This window comes from Lithobates pipiens, unplaced genomic scaffold (assembly GCF_037356315.1).
Source record: "Lithobates pipiens isolate NorthernLeopardFrog02 unplaced genomic scaffold, aLitPip1_a1.2 Scaffold_10, whole genome shotgun sequence".
Classification (NCBI taxonomy): domain Eukaryota; kingdom Metazoa; phylum Chordata; class Amphibia; order Anura; family Ranidae; genus Lithobates; species Lithobates pipiens.
In genome coordinates, this window is record NW_027507686.1 from 68,061,610 (window position 1) to 68,081,801 (window position 20,192).

At 44.8% G+C, this 20,192-nt stretch overlaps 1 protein-coding gene across 1 annotated transcript in view; it reads right to left on the reverse strand.

Annotated features, from left to right (window-relative positions):
• Positions 1 to 9,881: 9,881 nt before the first annotated feature.
• Positions 9,882 to 20,192, reverse strand: part of BAD (BCL2 associated agonist of cell death) — a 30,916-nt gene continuing 20,605 nt past the window's right edge. The window contains exons 4-5 of the mRNA XM_077455796.1: positions 17,512 to 17,674; positions 9,882 to 10,717 (exon numbers count right to left, since the gene is read on the reverse strand). Coding sequence (XP_077311922.1) covers positions 17,543 to 17,674 — 132 coding nt within the window. The 3' untranslated portion in view covers positions 9,882 to 10,717; positions 17,512 to 17,542. The remainder of the gene's footprint in view (positions 10,718 to 17,511; positions 17,675 to 20,192) is intronic.

The following is a 20,192-nucleotide window of genomic DNA, read 5'->3' on the forward strand; positions in this document are numbered from 1 at the left end:
TTGCCTATCAACATTTTGGAAGATTCGGGCAGTACGTCTGACCCTAGAATCTTGGACGGTCAGACTACAGGACTGTCCTGTCAGGATTCAGTCCGACAAGGCCACGGCGGTGGCTTACATCAATCACCTGGGGGGCATGAAAAGTCGTGCAGCCCAAAGAGGTGAATAATGTTCTAGCTTGGGCAGAACACAACATTCCTTGCCTATCGGCAATTTTCATTTCAGGAATAGAGAATTGGCAGGCGGACTACTTGAGTCGCCAACAATTATTTCCGGGAGAATGGTCTCTTCACCCCCACATCTTCCTAGCTATATGTCAGAGATGGGGTATTCTGGACATGGACCTATTCACGTCCAGATTCAACAACAAAGTCGACAACTTTGTGTCGAGAACAAGGGATCCGCTAGCAGGCGGAACGGTGCATTAGTCTTCCCGTGGGATCAGTTTTCATTGATCTATGCATTTCCTCCAGGTCTGCTACTTCCGTACCTACTCCGCAGGATCAAGCAGGAATGAAAGGAGGTGTTTCTGGCGGCCCCAGTGGGTTCCAGAAGATCTCGATTTACCAAGATTATAAAGATGGCAGTAGGAATCCTTCAGACTCTGCCATTATAGCCAGACCTTCTCGCACAAGGTCCGGTATTTCATCCTACCTTATGAAAAACGTATCAGGTTTGACTGTTGAATCCCACTTTATAAAGGATCGTGGGTGATCTACTTCGGTAGTGTCTACTTTGATTAATGCCAGAAAGCCGGCTTCTAGAATCATTTACTATAGAGTCTGGAAGGCATATGTTTCTTGGTGTGGATCCAGGGGTTGGCACACAAGGAAGTATGTCATAGGCAAGATCCCTGATTTCCTGCAAATGGGAGCTGAAATGAAGCTGGCCTTGACTTCTATCAAAAGCCAGAGCCTGGCCTTGTCAGTGTTTTTTATCAAAGGCCTCTTGCTTCCCACTCTTGGTGCGTAGCTTATTCAGAGGGTAACACGGATTAATCCCCCTATCAAGGCACCTCTAAATCCTTGGGCTCTAAAATTGTTCTTATCCACTTTGCAGAATCAGCCGTTTGAGCCTTTACGAGAAATTCCCTTAGTTCTTTTTGACAAGAAAGATAATCTTTCTGGTTGCCATTTCTTCTGCTAGAAGAGTATCGGAACTAGCGGCTCTGTCTTGTAAAGAGCCATATTTGATCATGCATAAGGATGAGGTGGTTTTTGGCATCCTGAATTCCTACCAAAAGTGGTAACAGGTTTTCATTTAAACCAAGATATTATTCTTCCTTCTTTCTCCCCAGAGCCTCAATCTAGGGAAGAGAAGGTACTACAGTGTCTTGAATGAATGAATGAATGAATGAAATACTTATATAGCGCACAATGCGAACTGAATCGCCTCTAGGCGTCTTGATGTAGTAAGAGCGATCAGAATCTATTTAAAGGCGACCGCTTAGGTTCGCAAAACACAAGTTTTGTTTGTACTGCCAGAGAGTCCAAAATGTGGACAGACCACATCAGAATCCACTATTTTCCAAATGGATTAGTCAAGTGTTTGTTCAAGCTTCAGCTCAAAGAAGAAAATTCTTCCTTCTTATGTTAGAGCACACTCATCCAGGGCGATTAGTGCATCTAGGGTGGTGCATCATCAGGACTCTATGGCTCAGATCTGTAAGGCCATGACTTGGTCTTCAGTTAATACGTTTATCAGATCAAATCGATATTAAAGGTCATGAGGATATTGCCTTTGGGCGCAGTATACTGCAGGCTGCAGTATGAGTCCTCTGGCCTCCTGTTTTTGTTGTCTCCCTCCCTTGAGTTGCCATTGCTATGGGACATCCCACATAGTAAGTACTATGGCTCTGTGTCCCCTGATGTAAGAAAAGAAAACAGGATTTTTAAAACAGTTTAGCTGTAAAATCCTTTTCTTTGATGTACATCAGGGGACACAGAAGTCCCTCCCTCCTTGGTATACACTTGTATTGCTTGGCTACAAAACTGAGCACTCCCAGTAGTGGGAGGGGTTATATAGGGAGTACACTTCTTGCCTTTGGGCGTGCCAGTGTCCATCACCTATCAGTGGCCCTATAACTCACATAGTAAGTACTATGGCTCTGTATCCCCTGTTCTACATCAAAGAAAAGGATTTTACAGGTAAGCGGTTTTAAAAATCCTGTTTTTAGCTGCCTTGGAGGGGACAGGGAGGGGCGAGACGAGCGCCATCAGATTACATACAGTGAGACTCTCCTGTTTAGTTGGTGGCCTCTGTAATAGGAAGTCCCATCTCCTGAGCCACCATTGGATCACTGTTCTGTCTATCATAGGAGATTCTCACTGTATGTAATCTATCGCCGCTCGTCCCTGTCCCCTCTAGGCTACAGTTGAGCATCAATCAGGTTGCACTAATGGCAATGTTGAGGTTGCTGCATTGATGGCAGTGGTAAGGCTGCTGCATTGATGGCAATGGTGAGGCTGCACTGACCCTTATTTTGCTTCAAAAGTTCCTTCTTTAAAATTACATTTTTTTTCTCTGAAACTTTCCTCTTAAAATGCATGTGAGTGTTATACACCGATAAATACAGTAATTATATTTGCCACTGTATGCCATCACTCCTACAGATATGTACAAAACACTGTATCTCATCCTCCGTGGATGATGAATTGACTGTGCTTGTCTGCTTTATATAGCTGGTATATGATCTGCTGCAGCTATCCTATTGCCAGGGATGATTATGCCATAGTCGTTTTTACTTTTCCAGCGATGTGGTAGGTTTGAAAGTAGCTAAGGGTTCAGCATCTTAGAGCTACTCCTTTTACCTTATATTTTTATTGCCATATCTTAAGTGATATTAAAGGGAAATATATATATATTTTTTTAAAATAAAAAATGTCATACTTACCTGCTCTGTGCACTGGTTTTGCACAGAGTAGCCCCAATCCTCTTGTTCTCAGGTCCCCCCCCGCTGCCACTCCTGACCCCTCTCTCCTGTCGAGTGGCCCCAGAACAAGCAGGGTGCAATGGGGCTCCCGAGCTGCTGCTCTGCGTGTCCATTCAGAAATGGAGCCGTGGCTCACCCCACCCCCCTCTCTCTCCTCATAGGCTATCTTTCTGTGATGGAAAACCTCAATAAAGATGACCGCCGCGGCACTTTCCGTCTGCGATTGTCACTTCCCACGCATTTTGTCAAATGGAGGACTTCCCAGGATGTCATTGGACAAAACGTAGCGGAAGTGCCGTCAGACGCCAGAAGTGAAGCAATCACATACCGGAAGTGCCACTGTGGCCATCTTCATTGAGGTTTACATGCATTTTACAAGCTGGTGTTTGTAAGTAGATTTTTGCACAATAAATTGTTGGATTTTTAACTTGCATTGCTGAACTATTGGCCCTTCGCTAATGTTTTGCATTGGAGGCTGAAGGACCGGGAGGATTATTGATGATAGAATTATATCTATGAACAGCGCATATTGTATAGTATTCTGGTAAGGTGTGACCATAGGCTGTTCTGCTGGTTGGAGACACTGGGGGTTAATAACTAAAAGGAAGATCCACTTTGCACTGCAATTGCTCTTGGAAGTAAAGTAGCTGTAGATCCGAGGGGGACATGCAAGGAAAATAAAAAACAGCATTTTAGCTTGTACATGATTGGATGATAAAATCGGCAGAGCTTCCCCTCATTTCAGATATACCCCTCAGATTTAGAGCGACTGCACTTCCAAGTGCACTTTCAGTGCAAAGTGGATTTGCCTTTCGTAATTAACCCCCACTGTTTCACATAGGTTCATGGCACTTGAGTATGCATGATAATGTGAGTGGTATGACACTTTGTAATAATTGTAATTGTATAATTTAAAACGGTATCACACTTTTTTTATATCTTTTTCATCTTTTGGAGGTTTTATCCTTTATGGATGTATGAGCGAGGAATACTCAGCAGAGAGAATTGAAGGCACATTCTTCATCTTATATTTGGCAAGGTATATACAGTAGAGTGAAAGATGCACCAATGCTTGGTCAACACTGGGCTTAAAGGCATACACACAAATATTATATATATATATATATATATATATATATATATATATATATATATATATATACACACACACACACGTGATTAAGTAGTGTGGCATTAATATACTGTGAGATTCTACTTTTTTTCAGAGCTTTCAACACTAATTTGGAGAGGGGAGGAGGAATCCTGCTGGAGGGGAGTTAAAGACCCAGTAAAACAGCTACATTGGAGTTTTATGGAAGGTCTTGTTGCAGAATTATGAGGGTAGAGGTATATTTATAAGAACACATTTTGGATTCAATGGAAATCATTTCATGATTTTGATGTAAACACAATATAAACGCATTATTTTAAATATACCAATTGAATTAGACATACAACATCATATGGTATTTTCTTTCTCACCTTTGAGAGTAAAGCACTACAAGGGAGTCATATCCTTTTTTTTTTTTCCCCCCTTCTTCTTGTCTGCGCTAGGAAGGTAATGTTCCCTCTCCTCCCCCCGCCCCTCTTTATTATACTACTTGTTATCTACTTGGTCGCTATTATTGCTTAGATTTTTGTTCACTTCTTATGTTTGCTGTTCTATAGCTCCTCTCCTACCATGAGCCACCCACTGTGATAAGATGCTCTACCGTCTGTTAGGTAAAGGACCACCCTTCTCAGGTTGGAAATAAAATAAAATAAAACTAGGGAGGAAGCACAAATGTATTTCCAGAACATTGTTTAAAGTGAAACTCCAGCCAAATCTTTTATAAAAGATATCATTGGAACCTTTATTAGGTTTTTAATACTATTTTTTCCCCCCACAAACTGTATGTCACACATTATACAAGCATGCTCTATACATGTAAATGTTGAGTGCTGTTAGATAGTAAATCAAAGTTTCAAGCTTTGCAGGACCCCAAATCAAGGTAGAGTGCTGAGAAGGTGGTCTACTGTGGTAATGAACTAATAAACATATTTCCTGAGATAAGGATGGTGTGCTGGAAAAAATTTTTTTGACCTGTTGGGAAGATATCCCCTTGATTTCTCTCCTGGAGACAGCAATAAATAACAAAATCAGAACATAAAGGTTGGCATATCACTTAATAGGGACATCTGTATGGTGACAAGTGTGAATTGCAGGATTTCATCTCACTTATTTTCATTGGCAAGACAGGAGGCATGGGTAAATCTCCCCAACAGAGTGATGATGTTCTTCTAGGTCTGCACACTTACCTTATCCACCAAATACCCTTTGCCCCTAACACTGACAATGTAATTGGAGGAATGGGAGCACACACAGCTTCCAGGTGGGCAAGAGACAGAAACTGATAGATTTTTCTGCTGAAACCCACAACAAACATTAGAAGCAAGTCATACCCATTTTGGATTAAAGGCTATGTCCACCTTTTACAAAAAAATAAAAAATACACATCTTTTTACAGGTAGAAAAATGTGTATTTTTTTTTTTATTTTTTACTCTGAAGCCTGTAAGACATTGCACCTGTGATCAGCAGATAGTGGGTGCAATGCCTGGATCCTGAAGACACTTAGCACACTGTCTGCCCATACCTTTGATACAGGCAGACAGTTACTGAATGGCAGAAGGAATGAATGGACTACCAGTGCACTCTCAGTTCATTGAGCACTAAAAGCAGTCGGCCCTCAGAGACCAACGATATTCGTAGTTCATACATTAACAGAACTCTGAATGAATGAATGAATGAATGAATGATGCAGCTGTGTGGGTGGAGCCCCAAACAGTTGCAGCGTTTTTAAATCCTGACAGTAGGTGCAGGGAAAAGATCCCCCGCCTACTGTTACAGGAAGGGGCGCGTCAGGGGTAGAGCACATCAGGGGGGAGAGGAGGCAGGAGCTGGAACATGTTACATGTTCCACCCTAAATACAGGTGGAACATGTAACTTTTGTTTTTTTCGTTAAAATTTACAAACATGTTATACTTACCTACTCTGTGCAGTGGTTTTGTACAGAGCAGCCAAGATCCTCCTCTTCTCGCATCCCTTTTCGGTGCTCCTGGCTGCTCCCTCCTGTTGAGTGCCCCCACAGCAAGCAGCTTGCTATGGGGGCAGCCAAGCCGAGCTGCAGCTCCCTGTGTCCATTCAGACATGAAGCCGTAGCTTGGCCACGCCCCCCTCTCTCCTCATTGGTTCACTGACTTTAATTGACAGCAGCGGGAGCCAATAGTGCCGCACTGCTGTCTCAGCCAATGAGAGGGGGAGTCCTGGATAGCCGAGTCTCTCGTGCAAGATCACTGGATCTAGATCAGGAGTCTCAAACTGGAGGCCCTCCAGCTGTTGCAAAACTAAAAGTCCCACGACGCATTGCAAAGCCGACAGTTACAAGCATGACAGGGCTTGCAGTTTTGCAACAGCTGGAGGGCCGCCAGTTTGAGACTCCTAATCTAGAGGGGGACTGCTGCACACAGAATGCATTAGGATAAAAAACTTTCTGCCTTTACAACCACTTTAAGTTCTAGTTGGGGAAAAAAAAAAAAACAATACGATTCTTTTTTTTTCAAATCAAAATTTTTGCATTTTCAAATCTCTGCTTAACCACTTGACCACTGGGCACTTAAACAGCCTTAATAACCAAACCAATTTTCAGCTTTCGGTGCTCTCGCATTTTGAATGACAATTACTCAGTCATGCAACACTGGACCTATATGAAATTTTAGTCCTTTTTTTCACACAAATAGAGCTTTCTTTTGGTGGTATTTAATCACCGCTGGGTTTTTTTATTTTTTGTGCTATAAAAGAAAAAATACTGAAAATTCTGTAAAAAAATAACATTTTCTTTGTTTCTGTTATAAAATTTAGCAGATTAGTAATTTTTTCTTCATAAATTTTGGCCAAAATTTATACTACTGCATATCTTTGGTAAAAATAAGTACAAATTGGTGGATATTATTTGGTCTTTGTGAAAGTTATAGAGTCCACAAGCTATGGTGCCAATATCTGAAAATTGATCACACCTGAAGTACTGACAGCCTATTTAAAAATTCTTGAGAGCCTAACATGCCAGAAAAGTACAAATACCCCCCAAATGACCCCTTTTTGGAAAGAAGACATTCCAAGGTATTTAGTAAGAGGCATGATGAGTTTTTTTAAGTTGTCATTTTTTCCCACAATTCTTTGCAAAATCAAGATTTGTTTTACTTTTTTTTTTTCACAAAATTGTCATATTATCAGTTTATTTCTCACACACAGCATATGCATACCACAAATTACATCCCAAAACACATTCTGCTATTACTCCCGAGTACACCGATACCACATGTGTGAGACTTTTACACAGTGTGGCCACATACAGAGGCCCAACATGCAGGGAGCGCCATCAGGCGTTCTGGAGCACCCAGGACAATTCTGACATTTCTCTCCTACATGTAAAAATCATCATTTATTTGCTAGAAAATTACATAAAATCCCAAAACATTATATATGTTTTTTTAGCAAACACCCTGGAGAATACAATGGTGGTCGTTGCAACTTTATATCTCGCACGGTATTTGTGCAGCAATTTTTTGAATGCTTTTTTTTGGAAAAAAACAGTTTTGTGCTTAAAAAAAAAAAAAACACAGTAAAGTTAGCCCAATGTTTGCATAATGTGAAACATGAAGTTACGCTGAGTAAATAGATACCCAACATGTCACTCTTCAAAATTGCACACGCTCGTGGAATGGCGCCAAACGTCGCTACTTAAAAATCCCCATAGGCGATGATTTAAATTTTTTTTTACTGGTTATATGTTTTGAGTTACAGAGGAGGTCTAGGGCTAGAATTATTGCTCTAGCTCTAACGTTCACAGCGATACCTCACATGTGTGGTTTGAACACAGTTTTCATATGTGGGCGGGACTTACGTATGCGTTCGCTTCTGCATGCGAGCACATGGGTACAGGGTTGCTTTAAATTTAACTTTAAAATTATTGTTCATTTTACTTTATTTATTTTAGTTTGACATTTTTTTCCCCAAAAATAAATTTTTTGATCACTTTTATTCCTATTACAAGGAATGTAAACATCCCTTGTAATAGGAATATGGCATGACAGGTCCTCTTTACAGTGAGATATGGGGTCAATAAGACCCCACATCTCACCTCTAAGCTGGGAAGCCTAAAAAAAAAAAAAAAAAAAAAAAAAGGATTCTGGCTTTGATCGTATTGGCGAGTCGGTAGAAGCACCGGAGGGCGGTGGGGGGGGGGGGGGGATGTCTATGGCTGGGTATTGCAGGGTATCTCAGAGTATGGCTGGGTATTTCAGAGTATGGCTGGGTATCTCAGAGTATGGCTGGGTATCACAGAGTATGGCATTGCAGAGTATTGCGTTGCAGAGCATTGCAGGGTATTGGCGGGTGTTGCAGAGCATTGCCGAGTGTTGCAGGGTATTGGCGGGTGTTGCAGAGCATTGCAGAGCATTGCAGAGTGTTGCAGAGCATTGCAGAGTGTTGCAGAGCATTGCAGAGTGTTGCAGGGTATTGGCGGGTGTTGCAGAGTGTTGTTGCAGGGTATTGCAGAGTGTTGTTGCAGGGTATTGCAGAGTATTGCAGAAGAGTATTGCAGCAGAGTATTGCAGCAGAGTATTGCAGAGTAATGGCAGGGTATGATGGGGTTAATTTTCGGTGAGCAGCGATGTGGACACTGCAGATGCAGCCCACAGCACTGCTGACACTGATCTCTTCCCCCTCCGCTGTACCGATCGGTACAGAGAGGGGGAGGGAGGAACCGGCGTCATAACATGACGCCGGTTTGTTTACAAGTGATCACTCCGTCATTTGACGGAGCGATCACGTGGTAAACGGCCGCGATGAGCGGCCGTTTACCATGATGCGCCGGGTCCTGTGGACCCGGCGGTCACAGATGCTCTCGAGTGCGCGCCCCAAGGGGTGCGTGAGAGCGCAATTCTGGGAGGACGTCCCAGAGTCAAACAACTGCCCTGTAACCGTCATTCGGCTATAGGGCAGTTGTTAAGTGGTTAAAAAATGCCAGCTCAGAGGTAATTCTCCGTTCTAATTAACACAGACCCTACTCTCACTATACATATAAATACAGTAAAACCTTGGATTGCGAGCATTATTTGTTGCAGAAACATGCTTGTAATCCAAAACACTCTTATATCAATTTCCCCAGAAGAAATTATGGAATCTCAGATGATTTGTTACACAACGATTTATTCACAATTCCTTCAGTTTATAGTCCATATAAAAAGGATTATAGCAAAGTGATAGATTGTGTAACCATAAAATGTCCATCCACAAATGCCAGCCTCCACAAGGGGATTAGAAGCAAAATCCAGCAGGAACTAGAAAGTATAAAAAAAAAGAGAGGCTCCCCTAAGTGTAGCAATATGGTTACATTTAATGAAGGTACAACATTTAGCAACTCACATGGTTGATTTCATTAAAACAGACACATCCAAGTATGCAGGCATCTGGGGTAAAGCTGTCCACATAGATCGTCCTCCGCACCGCCGGGTCACACTGCTGTCAGTCAGCAATCACCATCGGGAAGACTACCCTGCAGTAGAGCGATCTGAAAGCGAAGCTTGAAGCACTCATGGAGCGCAGCGTGGAATGGATGACATTGATGGTGGTGCGGAGGATGGTCTATGTGGACAGCTTTACCCCGGATGCCTGCATTCTTGAATGTGCCAGTTTTAATGAGATCAACCACGCGAGTTGCTAAATGTTGTACCTTCATTAAATGTAACCATATTGCTACACTTAGAGGCGCCTCTCCTCCCTTTTTTAGTCAGTTGTGGCATGACATTACTTGTATATCAAGTCAATTTATTAAAAAATGTTGCTTGTCTTTCAAAATGTTCTCAAACTAAATTACTCTCAATCCAAGGAAATTACAACAATGAAAACATTTGCATATAATCATTTATTTAAGAACCAAAAAGGGCCAATATATGATATAATATATTGCCACAAGACAGTGTTGTTCAACCTGGCTCTGCTGACCAAATCCATACAAAAGTGCAGTTACCCGTCTTACATTCTATTTTTTAAAAAATGCTTATTTATATTGTAACAGTTGTGCTTATTAAAAAGAGTATGAAAACCTTGCAAATTGTTATTGTTGAAGTAAAAACATTTTATACAATAAAAAAGTTTACATTTTATTCTGAAGTTTTCAACCCTTCTAAAATCATTTTTTGTTCATTTAAAAAGTCACTCTGTATAGAGAAAACAAAATGAAAGTTTCCATGACACTGTTTATCAGACACCATAAGTTACTTGCACTTAACTTAGCCTGGTATCCACTGTCAGTGCCCCCTAAAATTCATGAGGACAAGGCTCAGCATGCTCAATCACATTATACAAGACAGCACTGAAGTATGGCAATTGGCTGCTCGGATGCCCAATGTTGGCTATGGGGAGGGTAGTGTTACCGTGTGCCCCATATTTGGATATAATGGTATTTAAAGAGGCTTTGGCAGTTGATGCAGAGGACAAGCAAAGTAAACTTATGGTGCTTGCTGGGTAATGTCATGCTTTCGTTCGTTTTTTTTTTTCCTTCTCTATACAGATTTAATATTGCATTATTTATTTTACAATTTTAACAATAAAAGAAAGTAACATGGCACATTTCATAATCCACCTCACAAGTCATCACGTAAGGCTTCTGTTCAGTGGTTTAGTCCATTTTCTATAAATAGAAATGTGCAACCATATAGAAGAGCATCGCCATCTGTATTGCAGCTGTAAAAGAAAATATGAAAAAAAAATTCAGAATTGTGTGCTATAGGTGAAACACAGAAAAATGTGCAGAAAAACAGATGTTTACACGGTTATTAATTTTTATGTTTCCTTGCGTGGCTTGTAAAATGCATGCAAACATTACTTTAGAGAAACCAAGGGATGAAAGCATTGTTTAAAGTTAAACTCTATGCAGTTATAAAATAAGCAAATGAACGCAAATTTGTCATCTTTAATCAGCAAGTAATATAGGTATGTGAATCTGACCTGGTATCGGCCTTTTTGCATTCCCTGTACAGCAGGGCTGTTATGTGAGGAAGAAGCAATGTGGCAATCAATTCATATGCTGACAGGAGTAGAAAGCAATGTGACAGACAGATGGGCTCATCATTGTGTTGCATCTCCCATCATTGTCAATGGTTTTGGATACAGTAGAGAAGAGCTTACAACCGGTCAAGGTTTTAGTGCTGTTGGTATTCCTGCTGGGGAAATTCACTCTATATCTTGCCCTGGTGACTGCTGTTAATTGATACAAAAACCAAATGGAAAATCCTAAGTTTTACAGCTGTCATAGCAACAAAAGATGAGAGGAAAGCGCGCGCGAGCGCGCGCGCGCACATACACACACACACACACACACACACACACACACACTTGTTTTCTTTTTTCTTTGTAAATAAAAGGGGTGCTTTCCGATGAGACAAAGACAGGCAGTAAATGTATTAAGCATTGAATGTGACATTCTGCAAACATTCACTGCAGGTGTGTCTTTCTAGTGCATGTGTTTTAACCACTTCCCACCCGGCCTATAGCAAAATGACGGTGGTTTATATGACCTCTTTGAGGATAAGTGGTGCGGTGTGTCAGCCTGCTACACTGATCTTGGTAAAGAGCCTAACAGACGTGAATAGAGAAGAGCCAAACGGCTCTCCTGACGGGGGGGGGGTGTCTGCACTGTCCCCCCCCCCCCCCCTCCCCACGGATGCCTACGCTGGACCATAAGGGATGCTACCCATTGGACACCAGGGATGCCACTAAGTGCCCAAATGATGCCAGTAAGTGCCCACTCATTTTGTCAGTGCCAACTATTATTGCCTGCCAGATGTCTCCTCATCAGTGATGCCCAGCAGTGCCACCTATCAGTGTCCATCCGTGCCCACCTATCAGTGCCACCCATAAGTGCTCATCAGTGCCCGAGTGCTTCTAGCAGAAGAAATGGCAAGCAAAAAAGATTATATCTTTCTTGTCAAAGGACCAAGAGAATTTCTCATAAGGTTCAAACGGCTGATTCAGCAAAGCCGAAAAGACCAATTTTAAATCCTAAAGGATTTAAAGGTGCCTTGATAGGGGGATAAACCGTGTTACCCCCTGAATAAGCTACGCACCAAGAGTAGGAAGCAAGAGGCCATAGGAAAAGACATTAACACGGCCTGGATCTGGCTCTTGATAAAAGTCAAGGCCAGCTTCATTTCAGATCCCATATGGAGGAATCCTGCCTATTGACATACTTCCTAGGGTGCCAACCCCTGGATCCATACCAAGAAACCTATGCCTTCCAGTTTCTATAGTAAGTGATTCTGGAAGCCAGCTTCCTGGCATTAGTCAAAGTAGACTCTACCGAAGGAGATCACCCACGATCCTCTATAGTGGGATTCAACAGTCAAACCTGTTAAATTCCTTGTCCGTAAAGTAGGATGAAATACCGGACCTAGTGCAAGAAGGTCTGGCTATAATGGCAGAGTCCAAAGGACTTCTAATGCCCTCTGTATGATCTCGATAAATTAAGATCTTCTCGGACCCGGCTGGGGCCACCAGAATCACCTCCTTCTGTTCCTGCTTAATCCTGCGGAGAAGGCGTGGAAGTAGCAGAGCTGGAGGAAATGCATAGATCAGTGAGAACTGATCCCCTGGGAAGACTAATGCATCTGTCCCGCTTGCTAGCGGACCCCTTGTTTGACATAAAGTTGTCAACCTTATTAATGAATCTGGACGTGAATAGGTCCATGTCCGGAGTACCCCATCTGACATATTGCTAGGAAGATGTCGGGGTGAAGAGATCATTCTCCTGGAAATGATTGTTGGCGTCTGAAGTAGTACGCCTGAAATATAAAAATTTCCAATAGGCAAGGAGTGTTGCGTTCTGCCAAACTGGGCTGCACAACTTCTCGTGCCTCCCCTGGTGATCGACGTAAGCCCCCGCTGTGGCTCCGTCAGACTGAATCCTGTCAGGACAGTCCCGTAATCTGACCGCCAAGATTCTATGGCCAGATGTACTGTCTGAAACATCCAACAAAGTTGATAGGCAAGGTCCTCTAACCTGGACCATCTCCCCTGGACAGAATCTTCTTCCAGGGCTGCTCCCCAGCTTAGAAGGCTGGCATCTGTTGTTAACACCTTGCAGGATAAAGATTTTCCCTCTTGCTGGATAACAACCACCAATTTAAGCTCTGACCTATGTTGGGAGCCAAGCGTATTGGAAACAAACAAGGCCTGAATCCACTTTATTCCAGACCGAGAGGATGGTGTCTTGAAGCAGTCTTTGACTAAAACTGCGCGTAAGGGACGGCCCTGAAGGAGGCCACCAATTCCCCTAAAAAAAATCTCCTGCAGCCGAATGAAGGAATTTTCCTTTATCCTGATAAGTTGAATTAGTCCTACAATGGAACTGATTCACGTCTGGGGTAAGAATACCTTCTTTTGGATGGTATCTATAACCAGCTCCCAAGTAACCTCCTTGATGGGTTTTAAGGAGAATCTTCCTAGGCTGAGGATCCAACCTAGAGATTTCAGATATCTACAGCTGAGATCAGACTCTGTTTTTAGACCCGAGACTGAATGATCTATTAAAAGTAGATCCTTTTAATAGGCTAGGACCGTTATGCCTTGAGCCCTTAACCTGGCTAAAGGAGGTGCCAGAATCTTTCAGAACACTCGTAGTGCTTTGGCTAAGCCGAATGGCAGTTCCACGATTGAAAAAATAATTTTCTATTTCAAACCGCAGAAATTTCTGGTAAGCGGGAAACTTTGGCACATGGAGATATGCAACTCCCCTCCTTGCAGGATGGACACAGCCGATCGAATTATAAAAGGATCGGATGTTCAAGTGCTGATTCAGATCTCCGAGATCTAGAATGGGCCTTACCTCTCTGTTTGGCTCTGAGACCTTAAAAGGTTTGCGCAAAAAAAAAAACCCCGTTCCACTAAGGGAATCTCTGATATCACCGACTGGGATAACAGCTGATCCAGAGGCCAGAAAGAGACTTATTTTTTTTTCCACTTTTCTTTCTTTTTTAACTCTCTGGAACCTTAGGAGCATTCTTTGAGGAGACGGACACTCTTGCATAAAGACTGCCGTATCAGGCCACACCCAAAAACAGGACCCGAACCCCGGAACCTCAGATCGAAAGCCAACTGGGCCATCCGGGCTCTTGAAACTCTAGATGTAACCTAGAGAAGAAAATCACAGAAATCCCTCTGCTCTTGACATTGTTCCTGCCAGACTTTGAGAATCACAGGACCTTTCCCCTCACCTGAACGAGTGGGGGTGCTCCTTCATGAGAAGGCCTTAGCATTCTGCTTTATGGGCTTTCTGCCCCCCGAGATCCTGGTGCTGCCCCTGGGAACTAAGGCATAGGAGAGGCTGCACGATTAAAAGAAGAACTGTCTGAACCTCCTTTTACTGGTAAAGAGAGCTTTACCCCTTTTGGATGTACTTATCCATTCTAAATAGTCGTACCCCAGTAAGGTACACAGACTGGCTAAGGGTTTTCACCTGGTGCTTCAGCTGATTAATATTTCAGCCACGGACCTCTTAAAAAAAAAAATGCACTAGTCCAAGTATAAGCCATAGGGCTTAAACAATCGAGTCCTTCATAGCATCTGTGAGACAGTGCGTCAAATACACCAGCCCCTTGCCGGGCCTGCTGATCAGGCAGAACTTTCAGGTATCTCGCACCTGTTCCTTAACCCCTTGGAGTTCATATTCCAATGCATTGGCGTGACTCAAAATGTGCTCCACCAAAATAGTGGAGCAGACGTTAAAGGGTTAATGGACTGAGCAACTCCAATTGCAGCCAGAACTTGTAAAAGACATCTTGTCTTTAAAAGGAAAATCCAACCTTAACTTGCTGGATCCTTTAACATCAGTGCATTATCCACTGGACATGTGAGACTCTGCTCACTGAGGTGATTGCAGCATTAATAGCTGGAACCCCCCCCATTTTTTTATAGAAATGTTCCCATTCAGAATACATACAATACAAGATATGCATGAATAGGTGGGGGAGGTTCAAATTAACCCTATTAGAGGTAGATACCTCAAGAGCCTGTGCTGCATGCAACAAAAGGGTTAAGTAAGGGAGTAGACAAACACCTGACTTGTGCGGCTACTCCCTCCCCGTTAGGATCCTCCAAAGAGGAAAAATAGGTATCTTCCAATATTTGGGAAGATCTACCTGATCCCCAGCCTCCTGCACCTCAACAAAAGGGCCCAGAGGACTAGATGGGGGATCTGCTATGTTTAGTCCTACTATGGAGAGACATCATAGCAATAATCTTTTAAATGGTAGAAGAAAAAAACCTGTTGGTATGAAATACACAGGCACAGAGGTGTTCTACCATTAACGGCTCATCTGACTTCTTTTTACCTATCTGGGGAGGAAGATATTCTTTTGGAAGGGTTTTTAGTTTGTTGTATACCATTAACCCCTTAGAACCCTTAGAGGAGTTCCTGGTTCCTTTGTCACTCATCTGAGAAAATCTCCCCTACCTTTCCTCACAGCAGGGTTTATCAGATATAAAAAAAAAAACAATCTTCGCCCCTTCACAGTAGGCTCCGAGACCCATTATGAACAACCTTAGCGCATGCGTCAACAGTTTCATGTGCCGGTCTGTGACAGGTACATAAATCTGGTGCAAGCACTGTTACTTTTAGTGCTGTACCCTGACGGAATTCTAAAGGGGTGCCTTTGATACCCTTTATGAATGGTTTTAGTATCAGCCAAGACTTTATCTAGTAATGTTTTTTTTTCTTTTTAAAACAGAAACCACATAACATGGCCTTTTTTAAGCAGCCAGAGACAGCAACAAAAAGGAGGTCATTAAACATTTTGGTGTGCCTTTTTGTTTCTGCCCATATAATGAGTGTGAATTAACACATATAAGCCATAAACCATCCATACACACAGTGCAAAAAAAAATAAAAAATAAAAAAGAATGAAGTTATGACAGCACTTCTCACCCAGGGCGATAAACCCTAAGTGATATCAAAACACATTCAAGGTTTAAATTTTGGGGGGCTGTGCTTTGGGCCACTCACATGCACAGCTGTCAAATAGGGATGAGCAGCAGTGTCCCTGTAATCACTGCGGTCTCAGACAGAAATGGTCTACCTACACTCAGCCCCAGGTGCTTAAAGACAAAGTCTTTTCACAGATTATGGGTGTTGCCACCTGTATAAATGAGGCCAGAAAGTGTTCTCAAGTTTTAGGGCTTGTTCACACCATACGTGCATGAAAAACTGATGAGAACTGAAAGGGAAAACCGTGCAGATTTCACTTGCAGACACATTAGTTTTCATGCGCGTCAGTTATATGCCCTGTTCACACCAATGTTGAGGTCATATCAGTTTTTTTTCCATTGCAGAAAACTGCATACATATTGCAGATTCCTGTGCAGAAACAAATTGTGTGAACAGGACACATAGAGAACAATTATTGTTTGTGCCCATGCAGAACAAGTGCAGAAAAAACGGACATCTCTGCACCATAGTGTGAACGAGGTCTTAGTAAATCCTATTTTTAAATACCGTATATACTCGAGTATAAGCCGAGATTTTCAGCCTCTTTTTTGAGGCTGAAAGTGCCCCCCTCGGCTTATACTCGAGTCATCGCTGTCTGCCCGCTCGATCAGCGTGTCGAGCAGACAGACAGCGGCCATTCTATAATTCAAAAGCCGCGCCTCCGGCTCCGCCTTCGCCTGTGATAGGCGGAACACTGAATTTCCCAGCAGCCTGTGTTCCGCCTATCACGGACATCGTCTCATCCTCGTACTACGGACGAGGATGATACGATGTCCGTGATAGGCGGAACACAGGCTGCTGGGAAATTCAGTGTTCCGCCTATCACAGGCGAAGGCGGAGGCGCGGCTTTTGAATTTTACAATGGCCGCCGAGGCGCCGACGAAGAGGGCACGGGACGGAGGCAAGGCAAGGCACGGCACGGGACGGAGGCAAGGCAAGGCACGACACGGGACGGAGGCAAGGCACGGCACGGGACGGAGGCAAGGCACGGCACGGGACGGAGGCAAGGCACGGGACGGAGGCTCGGGACAAAGGCTCGGGACACAGGTAGGCTGGACACACACACACACACACAGGGATGGATGGATGGAGACACACACACACAGGGATGGATGGATGGAGACACACACACACAGGGATGGATGGATGGATGGAGACACACACACACAGGGATGGATGGATGGATGGACACACACACACACAGGGATGGATGGACGGACACACAGGGATGGACGGACACACAGGGATGGACGGACACACAGGGATGGACGGACACACAGGGATGGATGGACACACACACAGGGATGGACAGGCATGTCTCACCCTCGGCTTATACACGAGTCAATAAGTTTGCCAGTTTTTTTGGGGGTAAATTGGGGGCCTCGGCTTATATTCGGGTCGGCCTATACTCGAGTATATACGGTACTTACAGATGTTGATATAATCAGCAAAAAATACGCAGCAATATTTTGATAATTGTCCTTCCAAGTATACATACCACAGTATTTTCTCCTCCACAAAAACAATGTTCAGTGTTCGTCATTTTCTGGCTCACTTCTGTCTTTGTTCTTTCTTCTAAAGAAGTTCAAAAATGTTTCTCCAAAACTCTTGCTAACGGTCATCCCAGTGGCTGCACTTGCACTTTTAGGTCGAGGGATACTCTGCAGAAGATTATCATGTGAATGCATTTTCCATCCATTCAAAAGATTTTTGAATCATTAAAGTAAATGTAACAAAACAATAAGAGCCCATTCACACAGGGGCAACTCCTGATCCGACTTCAGGTCGCCCCAAGTCGCCTCAGGTCGGACAACATTTAAAAAGCAATGTAAGTGAATGAGAGCCGTCTTAATGCACACTACTGAAGTCGCTCCGACTTCAGAAAAGGTTCCTGTACTACTTCTATCCGACTTGTAGGCGACCGGTACCCATTGATTTCAATGGAGATCGCCTCCAAGTCGGATCTCCGTCTATACGGAGGCGACTTTGACAGAATTATTAGCTCTGAAGGGGGAACTCCACGGCAAATTTCTGAAAAAAATTTGGCGTGGGTTCCCCCTCCGAGAGCATACCAGGCCCTTAGGTCTGGTATGGATTCCAAGGGGAACCCCCTACGCCAAAAAAACGGCGTGGGGGTCCCCCCCAGATCCACACCAGACCCTTATCCGAGCACGCTACCCGGCCGGCCAGGAAAGGGGGTGGGGACGAGCGGGCGGCCCCCCCCCCCTCCTGAGCCGTACCAGGCCGCGTGCCCTCAACATGGGGGGGTGCCTTGGGGGAGGGGGGCGTGCGGCCCCCCCACCCCAAAGCACCTTGTCCCCATGTCGATGAGGACAAGGGCCTCTTCCCGACAACCCTGGCCGTTGGTTGTCGGGGTCTGCGGGCGGGGGGCTTATCGGAATCCGGGAGCCCCCTTTAATAAGGGGGCCCCCGGATACCGGCCCCCCACCCTATGTGAATGAGTATGGGGTACAATGTACCCCTACCCATTCACCTGTGGAAAAAAAGTACAAAAAAAAAACACAACACATGGAAAAAATATTTTATTGCACAGCTCCGGGGGTCTTCCGTCTTCGGGGGTCTTCTCGCCGGACTCCTCCGCTATCTTCTTGTAGCTCTTTTACTAGCGGAGGAGACCGGCTTTCTTCCTCCCCGCCGCCGGCCTCTTCTCCCGACTTCGGGGGTCTTGTCCCCCTCTTCGGTTCTTCTGCCGGGCCACCGCGCCTTCTTATAGCTCTTTTGCAGGCGGTGGCCCGGTCTTCTGTCGCCGCCGCCGCCGCCTTCCGTTCTTCTTCTTCTTCTTCTTCTTCTCCAGGAGATGTTGACACGACGCTCTCTCCGGCCACAATGCCAGGGACGCGCTCCGCTGCCACTTATATAGGGACAATGGGGCGGTGTCACATGGGTTGATGTCACATGGGTTGGTCACATGGGTTGATGTCACATGGTGACCCCGCCCCTTACCATGTGACATCAACCCATGTGACCAACCCATGTGACATCAACCCATGTGACACCGCCCCATTGTCCCCATATAAGTGGCAGCGGAGCGCGTCCCTGCCATTGTGGCCGGAGAGAGCGTCGTGTCAACATCTCCTGGAGAAGAAGAAGAAGAAGAAGAAGAAGAACGGAAGGCGGCGGCGGCGGCGACAGAAGACCGGGCCACCGCCTGCAAAAGAGCTATAAGAAGGCGCGGTGGCCCGGCAGAAGAACCGAAGAGGGGGACAAGACCCCCGAATTCGGGAGAAGAGGCCGGCGGCGGGGAGGAAGAAAGCCGGACTCCTCCGCTAGTAAAAGAGCTACAAGAAGATAGCGGAGGAGTCCGGCGAGAAGACCCCCGAAGACGGAAGACCCCCGGAGCTGTGCAATAAAATATTTTTTCCCTGTGTTGTGTTTTTTTTTTGTACTTTTTTTCCACAGGTGAATGGGTAGGGGTACATTGTACCCCATACTCATTCACATAGGGTGGGGGGCCGGTATCCGGGGGCCCCCTTATTAAAGGGGGCTCCCGGATTTCGATAAGCCCCTCGCCCGCAGACCCCGACAACCAACGGCCAGGGTTGTCGGGAAGAGGTCCTTGTCCTCATCGACATGGGGACAAGGTGCTTTGGGGTGGGGGGGCCGCACGCCCCCCTCCCCCAAGGCACCCCCCCCATGTTGAGGGCACGCGGCCTGGTACGGCTCAGGAGGGGGGGGGCCGCCCGCTCGTCCCCACCCCCTTTCCTGGCCGGCCGGGTAGCGTGCTCGGATAAGGGTCTGGTGTGGATCTGGGGGGGACCCCCACGCCGTTTTTTCGGCGTAGATGGTTCCCCTTGGAATCCATACCAGACCTAAGGGCCTGGTATGCTCTCGGAGGGGGAACCCACGCCAAATTTTTTTCAGAAATTTGCCGTGGAGTTCCCCCTTGAGCTCATTCTCTGCTTGGCCTCGGCAAAAGTCGCCTGGCCTGGGGCGACTTGTAAGTCGTCCCAAGTCGGGCTTGAAGTCATCACAAGTCGTTTTGAAGTCGTCCCAAGTCGCGCTGTGATCTTAACTCAAGTCGTGTCCAAGTTGCCTGACTCAAGTCGCCTACAAGTCGTGTTGCCCCTGTGTGAATGGGCTCTAAAAGTATAATTATAGGCAAATTAAAACATGGCTTAGTGCAGTTAAAATTAATTCCAAAATAATTGAATTTTGCTG